The sequence below is a fragment of the Salmo salar genome, chromosome 25, assembly GCF_965601325.2.
Source record: "Salmo salar chromosome 25, fSalSal1, whole genome shotgun sequence".
Classification (NCBI taxonomy): Eukaryota; Metazoa; Chordata; class Actinopteri; order Salmoniformes; family Salmonidae; genus Salmo; species Salmo salar.
In genome coordinates this window covers 26,663,989-26,677,310 of record NC_138315.1, presented here as the reverse complement: position 1 = coordinate 26,677,310, position 13,322 = coordinate 26,663,989, and the positions used below count along the sequence as shown (strand labels likewise).

Genomic DNA, 13,322 nt, shown 5'->3' with positions numbered 1-13,322 from the left:
CCCAGTCACCTGTAAGTGCTGTTATTGTGAAGTGGAATCGTCTAGGAGCAACAACGGCTCAGCCACGAATTGGTAGAGCACACAAGCTCACAGAATGGGACCGCCAAGCGCTGAAGCTCGTAGCGCTTAAATATCGTATGTCCTCGGTTCCAACACTCACTACTGAGTTCCAAACTGCCTCTGGAAGTAACATCAACACAATAACTGTTTGTCGAGAGCTTCATGAAATGGGTTTCCATAGCCGAGCAGCAGCACACAGGGCTAAGATCACCATGCGCAATGTCACGCATCGGCTGAAGTGGTGTAAAGCTTGCTGCCATTGGACTCTGGAGCAGTGGAAACGCATTCTCTGGAGTGATGAATCACGCTTCACCATCTGGCAGTCCGATGGATGAATCTGGGTTTGGCTGATGCCAGGAGAACACTACCTGCCCCAATGCATAGTGACAAATATAAAGTTTGGTGGAAGAGGAATAATGGTCTGGGGCTGTTGTTCATGGTTTAGGCGCCTTAGTTCCAGTCAAGGGAAATCTTAACGCTACAGCATACAATGACATTCTAGACGATTCTGTGCTTCCAACTTTGTGGCAACAGTTTGAGGAAGGCCCTTTCCTGTTTCAGCATGACAATCCCCCCGTGCACAAAGCTAGGTCCATACAGAAATTATTTTTCTAGATCGGTGTGGAAGAACTTGACTGCCCTGCACAGAGCCCTGACCTCAACCCCATCGGACACCTTTGGGATGAATTGGAATGTTGACTGCGAGTCAGGCTTAATCGCCCAAAATCAGTGCCCGACCTCACTAATGCTCTTGTAGCTGAATGGAAGCAGGTCCCCACAGAAATGTTCCAACATCTAGTGGAAAGCCTTCCCAGAAGAGTGGAGGCTGTGATAGCAGTAAAGGGGGATCCAACTCCATATTAAGGCCATGATTTTGGAATGAGATGTTTGACGAGCAGGTGTGCACATACTTTTGGTCATGTAGTGTATGTGCAAGAACTCATCCAGACAAGCACACACACAGGCAGCCACGCAAACAGTTTACCACTCCAATGTAATTCAGGGGGCTTGGAAAGATAAAATAATCTATTTCACAGTGTGTGTGTGTGTGCATGTGTGCGTGTGTGAGAGACAGAGAGTGTGTGTGTGGAGTAGAGTCATCCTGCAGGACAGATAGGACTGATAGTAAAGAGAGAAGAGGGCAGGATCAGAACAAAGGGAGCAGGAGGCGAGGAGGAGAGAAGAGGAGGAGAGGAGAGGAGGAGGAGGAGAGGAGAAAAGGAGAGGAGAGGAGGAGAGGAGGAGGAGGAGGAAGAGGAAGGAAATTAGCCATTGAGACGAGACAGGTTAGAGACAAGACAGGGCAGGTACAGACACACAGACACACGACACACAGACACACATACACACACATACAGTCTGTTTGGGTGGCTGGCTCCTTAATACTCAGGAGAGCAGAGGGAGAGGGGAACAAGGAGAGGGGGAGCGATGGAGAAGGGCAGTAAATAGAGATAGCAAACAAGAACAGCACAGTGACAGGTGTTCAGCTTCTATCTATGGGGAGAGGAGGGGAGCGAGAGAAAAAGAGAAGAGCGAGTGGAAGAGAGAAGAGCAAGAGAAAGGGAGAGGGGATGAATATGAAGCCAGGCAGCAGAGAAAACACAATGAGGGAAAGAAGGAAAGAAAATATCCAGAGAGAAAAAATAAATGTTTATCGCGATAGATCACCAGACAGACGGTCTGGAAATAAACTAGCCATTGATTCCAGCCCTAGTCCTAGTACACTACCACACAATATCCAACAAGAACACACTATACTTATTAAAAATCCTAACAATACAAGCTATGACATACTATGAGGCGATCTGAAGGTATCACTCAACAACAAATGTCTCATTAAATAATGCTAAGAATAAAAGTATATTATAAAACTTCCTCCTCTCAATTTTGCACAACAGTGTTACAATAAACAACATAAATCAGAGGACATTAACACCCACAGGCACCAGGCAGGACATTAACACCCACAGGCACCAGGCAGGACATTAACACCCACAGGCACCAGGCAGGACATTAACACCCACAGGCACCAGGCAGGACATTAACACCCACAGGCACCAGGCAGGACATTAACACCCACAGGCACCAGGCAGGACATTAACACCCACAGGCACCAGGCAGGAAATTAACACCCACAGGCACCAGGCAGGACATTAACACCCACAGGCACCAGGCAGGACATTAACACCCACAGGCACCAGGCATGACATTAACACCCACAGGCACCAGGCAGGACATTAACACCCACAGGCACCAGGCAGGACATTAACATCCACAGGCACCAGGCAGGACATTAACATCCACAGGCACTAGGCAGAATAGTGCAGTTTTCAACAGTCAAGAATGGTTTGCCTCTCATATCCTTACAGTCCTGAGGGTAAGAGGTCAGTGTGTGTGCGTGTGTGCACGTGGGCGGGAGCGCACACTCCATTCAGGGGCATGGAGAATGACTGACAGGTCACACACACACACACACACACACACACACACACACACACACACACACACACACACACACACACACACACACACACACACACACACACACACACACCACACACACACACACACACACACATACACTCACACATAGAGCCCATAGGGAATAGGATGCCATTTAGGACGCTGGCTCTGGGTCATCCTCCTTCACTCCTAACGGCTCCTAAACTGCCATTTTGGTTCCCTGTCTGAAAGACTATGAGGCTGTCCAAATGGTCCCCTATTCCCTACATGCCCTACTTTTGACAAGATCAATATGGTCCTTAGTGAAAAGTAGCGCAACTAAATGATTCTCTGGACTGAGAGGGGAGCTCTAGTATAATCAGCCCTCTGAACTCTCTCCAGTCTCCAGGACTCATCTAGTGAACATCATTTAACTCTGGAGGAGGAGGGGTGTTATGGATTTATTTTGGTGTTGAAATGAAAAGAGGTGGAGGGAAGTACAAGCCAGTTACAGTCAAAGAAGAAATATACACTGTTGTAGGTATAATATCTAGGCCTCCAAGGTTGTGTAAACTCATTGTTGAAATAAGATATGTAATTGGGTTTGTGAGAAACCAATTGATGGTGCCATCTGAAGCTGAAAGGAATTGATGCGCTTGGCATAGCAGCCATCTCACCTCATTTGTTGGAAATTAAACTGTCGCTGTTTTAACAATGTGATGTAATTATGTGACAAGTTCCTTTTCTCCTCTCGGAGGATTCAGGTATGTAGTTGTGGGTGTGAGAGAGAAAAAAGAGGAGAGAGAGGAAGAGAGAAACAGAGAGAAACAGACTGAGATGTAGAGAGAGAGGAAGAAATGAGAGCTCATCTCAAGGTGAGAGAGAGAGATGCGCACGTGCATGTGTGAGTGTGTGCATACGTGCATGTGTGGTCTGGGGCTGGCAGGCTATCATTTGTCAGCACTGTCTGCAGGTGGCATGGTCCTCATCCATTGAGTGACCTGCCTCCAGTCATCCATCGCCCCACTGCCTCTCCTTCCACCCATCTATCTTTCCCTGCCTTTAATTCTGCACTGTGACTGTGTTTGTGTGTTTGTGTGTGTGTATGTGTGTGTGTGTGCATGCGTGCGTGTGTGTGTGTGTGTGTGTGTGTGTGTGTGTGTGTGTGTGTGTGTGTGTGCGCACTGGCATGTGTGTGTGTAAATCTCTGTAACCTCTACTGTATATCTTGCTGTCTGTTTGCACTTAGTGTTTGCTATTGCCTGCTGTCTTGAGGACAGTGAGAAAGTATTTCTCCTCTGTACTGTACAGCATCACATAGGGAGGAGCCTATTCTCCCCCTGCAGACTCTACTAGCAGGGCTCCACTATATAAACTAAACTATGGGCCTGCCACTAGAAATTCTGGGGTCGAGTCCAGGCTCTGTCACAGCCGGCCGCGACCGGGAGACCCATGGGGCGGCGCACAATTGGCCCAGTGTTGTTCGGGTTAGGGGAGGGTTTGGCCGGCAGGAATGTCCCATCGCACACCAGCGACTCCAGTGGCGGGCCCGGGCGCAGTGCACGCTGACACGGTCGCCAGGTGTACGATGTTTCCTCCGACACATTGGTGCGGCTGGCTTCCTGGTTAAGTGGGCATTGTGTCAGGAGGCAGTGCGGTTTGGTTGAGTTGTGTTTTGGAGGATGCACAGCTCTCGACCTTCGCCTCTCCCGAGTCCGTACGGGAGTTGCAGAGATGAGACAAGCCTGTAACTACCAATTGGATACCATGAAATTGGGGAGAAAAAGGAGTAAAAAAAATCATTATATAAAAATAAACACCAAAAAATAAACTATGCCTGCTCTCCCCTCGGAATAGAGCCAGGGAATACTCGAAGAGATGGGCAAAGTGAGTGGAGGGTTGGACAGAGGCACCCTGGGGTCTAAATAATGAGGTAGGCAGAGATGTTTGTTCACCCCGGGACAAAGAGAGAGAGAGAGAGATGGGGGAGAGAGATGTTTACTCAGCTTTCAGGAGAGAGGTTTGCACAGGAAAAGGACCTCAAGATGCAATGAGTCTTCTAAAGCACTATAGAGATCTTTCACACAATGGGAGAAGAGAAGATAAGATAACTAGTCCATTTCTGCAACGCGTCAACTAAACCAAATCATTACCAGATGTAGATAGAGTGTGAACAAAATGACGACAGCTGAGGTAATAGAAGAGGACAGGAAGAAAGGGGATGCCTAGTCAGGTGCTCAACTGAATGCATTCAACCAAAATGTCTTCCTCATTTAACTCAACATCTAATAGCCATCATTGAAGGTCCATCTGTATGAGAGTAATTCTCAGCCGGATTAAGCTTCACAAGGGCATGGACTGGATATGTGAGAGAGTGATGTGTTTGAGATCAATGCAACAACAGAGAACTGCATATGTTCTATTAGCAACATGAACCTCTCCAATTTCCCAAGTGTTCCACATTCTGTTCTATTCTTTCTGTTCTGGTTTTAATTCTGTGGTTGTGACTCTCCGGCCTGGCCTAGTGAGCTCAGCTAACCGACATGTCCCCATGCAGACTGACTGTGTGCCTGATGCTGATGGGAAACAGGAGGGGATACAGCTGAGGTGGAGTAAGGAGGACACCGTTTTTAAGACAGAGAGAAATAGTGAGATATGGAGATTTAAAGAAAGACAGATGAAAAGAGGGAGGAAAAAGCTAAGGAGAGATGGAGTTAAGAGGACAGGACACACACGGTGAGTTAGACAGTGAGAGAGGGATATAGCTCAAGAAAGAAAGAGAGAGGTAGAAGAAAAATCGAATAAATAAAGAGGGTGGTGCCACGGTGCCATGTCTCTCAGTGCATAGCCCCTGATTAATCTGCTCATTAGAATGGATCCCACGGCTGATTATTACATTAATAATCCATCGTGTAAAGGGCTGTCTGACGCAGAGAGAGAGCGAGAGACAGACAGACAGACAGACAGACAGACAGACAGACAGACAGACAGACAGACAGACAGACAGACAGACAGACAGACAGACAGACAGACAGACAGACAGACAGACAGACAGACAGACAGACAGACAGACAGACAGACAGACAGACAGACAGAGAGAGAGCGAGAGAGGGGAGAAAGAACAAGATAGAGTTTGGCCCTGTCCGGGGGTATCATCGGATGGGGCCACAGTGTCTTCTGATCCCTCCTGTCTCAGCCTCCAGTATTTATGCTGCAGTAGTTTATGTGTCGGGGGGCTAGGGTCAGTCTGTTACATCTGGAGTATTTCTCTTGTCTTATCCGGTGTCCTGTGTGTATTTAAATATGCTCTCTCTAATTCTCTCTTTCTCTCTTTCTGTCTTTCTCTCGGAGGACCTGAGCCCTAGGACCATGCCTCAGGACTACCTGGTATGATGACTCCTTGCTGTCCCCAGTCCACCTGGCCGTGCTGCTGCTCCAGTTTCAACTGTTCTGCCTGCGGCTATGGAACCCTGACCTGTTCACCGGACGTGCTTGTTGCACCCTCGACAACTACTATGATTATTATTATTTGACCATGCTGGTCATTTATGAACATTTTAACATTTTAACATTTTGACCATGTTCTGTTATAATATCCACCCTGCACAGCCAGAAGAGGACTGGCCACCCCTCATAGCCTGGTTCCTCTCTAGGTTTCTTCCTAGGTTTTTGGCCTTTCTAGGGAGTTTTTCCTAGGGAGTTTTTCCTAGCCACCGTGCTTCTTTCACATGCTTTGCTTGCTGTTTGGGGTTTTAGGCTGGGTTTCTGTACAGCACTTTGAGAATATCAGCTGATGTACGAAGGGCTATATAAAAATAAATTTGATTTGATTTTGATTTGATAGAGAGGCGTCTCGCCTCGCCTCGCCTCCCAGTCACAGATTAACCTGTTTTTCACAGGAGCCTGGGAGCCTGGAGAGTCCCGAACAGCCATGTACCTGCACCCCTACCTGGGAACTCAGCTCTTACTGCTGGAGTTATACCATGCACACATCTACACAGATACCTTAGGGCCATATAAGCCACGGCTGACCTCTGTTTAAGACCCTGCACTTATACAATATGCTATATTCTCGTAAACTTTATTTCAGTCATTCAATTCTCCACAAAATGAACTCTGGGCGAGCATTGTTACTTATTGTACAAGGATTCATAGATTTCTACAACATTTACAATTCATTTACATATGACTTCACTCATAGTGAGGACTAGCAGAGTGTATTGAGAACTGGTATGCTGTCTCTATCCCAGGTCCCTGGTCTCATTACTTGGGGCCCCTGAGGGTCCCCTGAATCACACCTAGGAGGCCATCAAAACCTTCACAACCACTGCCTTAGAAACACTATATTGTGCCATAGGACCCGGGTCAAAAGTAGTGGACTATATAGGAAATAGTTCAAAAGTTCAAGCATTTCACAGTACTGGCACCTGCTATATCCTGTGCATGTGACAATAAAACTATGAAACTTTTGAACTATTCCTATATAGTATCCTTTCTCAACAATGCAGAATACGAATACAACAGAGAAGAAAAACACGGGAAATATGGTCAGTGAGAATAACAATATTTACAATGTGCATGTATACTGGAATGATTGAGGTAGGTGTGTACACTGAACACAAGTATAAACTCAACATGCAACAATTTAAAAGATTTGACTGAATTACAGTTCATATAAGGAAATCAGTCAATTGAAATTAAACCATTAGGCCCTAATCTATGGATTTCAAATTAACCGGAATATAGATATGCATATGTTGGTCACAGACACCTTTAAAAATAGGTAGGGGCGTGGATCAGAAAACCAGTCAGTATCTGGTGTGACCACCATTTGCCTCATGCAGCGCGACACGTCTCCTTCGCATAGAGTTGATCAGGCTGTTGATTGTGGCCTGTGGAATGTTGTCCCACTCCTCTTCAATGACTGTGTGAAGTTGCTGGATATTGGCGGGAACTGGAACACGCTGTGGTACACGTCAATCCAGAGCATCCCAAACGTGCTCAATGGGTGACATGTCTGGTGAGTATGCAGACATGTCACCCATGGGACAGTGCATTATCATGCTAAAACATGAGGTGATGGCGGCGAATGAATGGCACGACAATGGGCCTCAGGATCTCGTCCTACGGTATCTTTGTGCATTCAAATTGCCATCGATAAAATGCAATTAAGTTCATTGTCTGTAGCTTATGCCTGCCCATACCATAACCCCACCGCCACCATGGGACACTCTGTTCACAACGTTGACATCAGCAAACCTCTCAACGCGATGCGATACATGCTGTCTGCCATCTGCCTGGTACAGTTGAAACCAGGAGTCATCCGTGAAGATCACAATGGCCAGTGGCCATTGAACGGGAGCATTTTCCCACTGAAGTCGGTTACGACGCCAAACTGCAGTCAGGTCAAGACCCTGGTGAGGATGACGAGCATGCAGATGAGCTTCCCTGAGACGGTTTCTGTCAGTTGGTGCAGAAATTCTTCTGTTGTGCAAATCCACAGTTTCATCAGCTGTCCGGGTGGCTGGTCTGTCGATCCCGCAGGTGAAGAAGCCAGATGTGGAGGCCCTGGGCTGGCGTGGTTACACGTGGTCTGCAGTTGTGAGGACAGATGGATGTACTGCCAAATTCTCTAAAACGACATTGGAGGCGGCTTATGGTAGAGACATTTTTGTTCAGTGTACATGTAAAAGTGGCTGGTAGCAGGATAAATACTAATGGTAATAATAATCACTATGGTTATGTGGTGAGTGGGTGATGAGTGTGAGTGCATGTGTATGTATGTATGTATGTATGTATGTATGTATGTATGTATGTATGTATGTATGTATGTATGTATGTATGTATGTATGTATGTATGTATGTATGTATGTATGTATGTATGTATGTATGTATGTATGTGTGTGTGTGTGTGTGTGGTGTCAGTAGTGAGTGTGTGAGTGTGGGTGCGTGTGTATGTGCGTATATGCGTATGTGTGTGTAAGAAGCGTGTCAGTGTAGGTGTGTATGCCTGAGTGGGTAGAGACCTGTGGATGAGTGTGTGTGCTTGCCTGAGTGCGTGTCTCAGTGCAGAGAGGAAGTGCAGATAGTCGTGGGAGAGAGGGAGGGCAGTGGTAGTTACTGATAGTGTGTAGTAGGCTGTAGAGCACCTACAGATGGAACATCCAAATAAAGTGCTACCGAAAATGATCTTTGGAAAACTGCCATGTAGACGTACAGAGACGTCTTCTTCACCCATCATTTCACCAAGGATGGAAGGGATGCTGTTTAGTAATTCACTAGTTTATATTATCTCCTAAATGTTTTAAAGGGGATAGGGGGGACTGTTTACTGGAAGACCGCACTGTAGAGCTGGGGAGTGTGAAGTCAGAGACAGAGGTTGTGATGACACTCTATTCCCTTTATAGTGCACTACTTTATAGTGCAGTACTTGTTACCAAAACAGCAGTGCACTATATAGGGAACAGGGTGCCATAGGGGCCCGGCCAAAAGCAGCACACTATAAAGTGAATAGAGTGCAATTTGGAATGCACACAGAGAGTATCTGAGGTAAAAACCTAGTCACTCTACATCACTGACAGACTCCACAAGGTTAAGACTGTAGGATCAATGAAACTTCAACGGAGCAGGTATAAGCAGAATCTAGAATGAGAATGTGTGTTTGAGAGATTATGGATGAGTGTATTCATGTAGAGACACACAGATATTGAGTGAGAGCATGAGAGAGATAGAGGATGGGGGAGAGACAGACAGAGAGAGAGAGAGAGAGAGAGAGAGAGAGAGAGAGAGAGAGAGAGCGAGAGAGAGAGAGAGAGAGAATGAGAGACAAAGAGAGCGAGACAGAGAGAGGGACAGAGAGAGAGTGAGAGAGAGAGAGAGAGAGAGAGGAGAGAGAGAGAGAGAGAGAGAGAGAGAGAGAGAGAGAGAGAGAGAAAGAAGTATAGAGAAAGAGGGAGAATGAGAGAGAAAAAGAGAGAGAGAGTGAGAGAGTGCAGGTGGTCTTAGTGTTTTGTATACTCAGTGTATACCCACACTCCATTGCAACACCGTGGGGTGACGGTTACTGTAAAGGCTGTGAGAGGGATTTCAAAACTCCCTCAAACATGCATATAATGGTGAATGGATCTTCCATAGCGATATGTTTGACATTCTGATCACCTTTTCGTATTTGATCATTTTAATGTCAGAACAGTCACAGTGGGTATGTATAGTAGTAGATAGCTATGAAACAGGGCCACAGACAGAAAGTGGCTGACGGTGCTCAAACCCCCATACAAGATTTAACCTTAACAGGTGAGTCTTACCTTGGCGATCTGAACACACCAGTTGAGCAACAGCTGGGAGCCGATGTTGTCCTTGTGTTCGTGGACGTAGTCGAGCAGGCAGCCGTGGGGCATGAGCTGGGTGACCAGCTGGATGGTGGGGCTCAGGCAGACCCCCAGGAGACGGACCAGGTGGGGGTGTTCCATGCTAGCCATGATCAGAGCCTCCTGGGGAACACACACAGGGACTCAGGCACACAGGGAGACCATATATTCAATACATTTCAACCATAGGGGTGCCTATATTTGTCCTGTTTCACATATGTACAAGTGTGTAACCTGTACAAGCGTGTGTTGTGAAATGGAAGTGTGTTTCTTGCATATCTCTGAGACACCTTCGGAGAGTTGGGTCACGGCCATGGATCAGCCATTATTGACGGCGTCCCTGGAGCAATTGGGGTTAAGTGCCTTGCTCAAGAGCAGATCGACAGAATTTTCACCTAGTCGGGTCGGAGATTCGAACCATAGCATCCTTTCGGTTACTGGCCCAACACTCTATCGGCTATGCTACCTGCTGCCCGTATACACTGTTGTACGTCAGGGGGCTGTAGAAGGACTGAAAGGTCTTTTGCGTTCGTTCAAATCATCCATTATTCCATTTGGTTTAATTGATGAGCAGCACAAGTACGAGCAAGAAAGGTATCAACATTTAATCACCCAATTCACAAGATACATACACACTAGCACTCACAGCCCCCAGCAGTACAGCCAACCTCACAACCCCACACACAAATACAACATCAATTCAACCAGGCTATTGCCACGTTGTATCCCATGACAGTGATGGTGTTATACAGAGAGAGCAGGCAGGAAAGTATAGTATAGTGCATACGGCTCAGAGAGAGAGAGTTGGGACTGCAGCCCAAATGGCACCGTTTTCCCTTTATAATGCACTACCTTTGACAAGGGCCCATATGGAAACCCACAGGACTTTGGTAAAAACAAGTAGTGTACTACACAGGGCATAGGGTGCAGTTTGAGACACATCTTGGATTTATGATCACTGCTTCACTGCACTTGAATAATCCAATCCTTAGTTATCAGCTGCAGATCTACTACAATCTAAGGCCCTACATCTCCACGATCTTAAATCAGGGGGATTGACAGAGGGAGAGAAGGGGAGAGAAGGGCCACTCTGTCTGCTTTTAACTGAGCCTGCCTGTAGAACAGCTTCCTCCCCTGTAAATCTACATGGTAAAGAGGTTCATCTATCATTTTTGTGTGTGACTGTGTGTAGTGGGGGAGCTATAATTCTACAGCATAGGCTTAGAATAGAAAAACACACATGACACAAGCACACACAAACACAAAAACACACAGACATACTTGAACATTTTCCCACACGCATGATATATTGATAGCTGTGAATTTGTTATGTGTATAGTGACAACATGATCTTGTTCACGATGATGCAACGACTGAGAACTGCTAACCTAATGCTACATATTAGCATGTGTGGAAAGATCTATGGAAGCAGTGGCCTATTACTGTTTGCATTGATGAGTGTGAATGTGAGCGTTCTGCTGTGTGGATTCCATTCTTCATCAGTGTGTGTCTTCTACGTGTGTCTTCTACGTGTGTTTCTACGTGTGCCGTCTACGTGTGCCGTCTACGTGTGTCTTCTACGTGTGTCTTCAACGTGTGTCGTCAAAGTGTGTCTTCTACGTGTGTATTCTACGTGTGTCGTCTACGTGTGCCGTCTACGTGTGCCGTCTACGTGTGTCTTCTACGCGTGTCTTCTACGCGTGTCTTCTACGCGTGTCGTCTACGCGTGTCTTCTACGCGTCTTCTACGCGTGTCTTCTACGCGTGTCGTCTACGCGTGTCGTCAAAGTGTGTCTTCTACGCGTGTCGTCAAAGTGTGTCTTCTAAGTGTGTCTTCTACGTGTGTCGTCAAAGTGTGTCTTCTACGTGTGTCGTCAAAGTGTGTCGTCAAAGTGTGTCTTCTACGTGTGTCTTCTACGTGTGTTTTCTACGCGTGTCTTCTACGCGTGTCTTCTACGCGTGTCTTCTACGTGTCTTCTACGCGTGTCTTCTACGCGTGTCTTCTACGCGTGTCTTCTACGTGTCTTCTACGCGTGTCTTCTACGTGTCTTCTACGCGTGTCTTCTACGCGTGTCTTCTACGTGTCTTCTACGCGTGTCTTCTACGTGTCCTCTACGCGTGTCTTCTACGCGTGTCTTCTACGCGTCTTCTACGCGTGTCTTCTACGCGTGTCTTCTACGCGTCTTCTACGCGTGTCTTCTACGCGTGTCTTCTACGTGTGTAGTCTATGTGTCTTCTACGCGTGTCTTCTACGCGTCTTCTATGCGTGTCTTCTACGCGTGTCCTCTACGCGTGTCGTCTACGCGTGTCTTCTACGCGTGTCTTCTACGTGTGTCGTCTACGCGTGTCTTCTACGCGTGTCTTCTACGCGTGTCTTCTACGCGTGTCGTTTACGCGTGTCGTCTACGCGTGTCTTCTACGCGTGTCTTCTACGCGTGTCGTCTACGCGTGTCTTCTACGTGTGTAGTCTATGTGTCTTCTACGCGTGTCTTCTACGCGTCTTCTATGCGGGTCTTCTACGCGTGTCCTCTACGCGTGTCGTCTACGCGTGTCTTCTACGCGTGTCTTCTACATGTGTCGTCTACGCGTGTCTTCTACGCGTGTCTTCTACGCGTGTCTTCTACGCGTGTCGTTTACGCGTGTCGTCTACGCGTGTCTTCTACGCGTGTCTTCTACGCGTGTCGTCTACGCGTGTCTTCTACGCGTGTCTTCTACGCGTGTCTTCTACCCGTGTCTTCTACCCGTGTATTCTACGTGTGTCTTCTACGCGTGTCTTCTACGCGTGTCGTCTACGCGTGTCTTCTACGCGTGTCGTCTACGCGTGTCTTCTACGCGTGTCTTCTACGCGTGTCTTATACCCGTGTCTTCTACGTGTGTATTCTACGTGTGTCGTCTACGCGTGTCTTCTACGCGTGTCTTCTACGCGTGTCTTCTACGTGTGTCTTCTACGTGTGTCGTCTACGTGTGTATTCTACGTGTGTCTTCTACGTGTGTTGTCTACGCGTCTTCTATGCGCGTCTTCTATGCGTGTCTTCTACGCGTGTCTTCTACGCGTGTCTTCTACGCGTGTCTTCTACGTGTCTTCTACGCGTGTCGTCTACGCGTGTCGTCTACGCGTGTCGTCTACGCGTGTCTTCTACGCGTGTCGTCTACGCGTGTCTTCTGCGCGTGTCGTCTACGCGTGTCGTCTGCGCGTGTCTTCTACGCGTGTCTTCTACGCGTGTCTTCTACGCGTCTTCTACCCGTGTCTTCTACGTGTGTCTTCTAAGTGTGTCGTCTATGCGTGTCTTCTACGCGTGTCTTCTACGCGTGTCTTCTACGTGTGTCTTCTAAGTGTGTCGTCTATGCGTGTCTTCTATGCGTGTCTTCTACGCGTCTTCTACCCGTGTCTTCTACGTGTGTCTTCTAAGTGTGTCGTCTATGCGTGTCTTCTACGCGTGTCTTCTAAGTGTGT

The 13,322-nt window shown here is 47.3% G+C and overlaps 1 protein-coding gene across 1 annotated transcript in view; it reads right to left on the bottom strand.

Annotated features, from left to right (window-relative positions):
• Nucleotides 1–13,322, bottom strand: part of erbb4b (erb-b2 receptor tyrosine kinase 4b) — a 483,415-nt gene that overhangs the window by 40,926 nt on the left and 429,167 nt on the right. Inside the window, exon 20 of the mRNA XM_014173740.3 lies at nucleotides 9,807–9,989. Within this exon, the coding sequence (XP_014029215.3) occupies nucleotides 9,807–9,989 (183 nt within the window). The remainder of the gene's footprint in view (nucleotides 1–9,806; nucleotides 9,990–13,322) is intronic.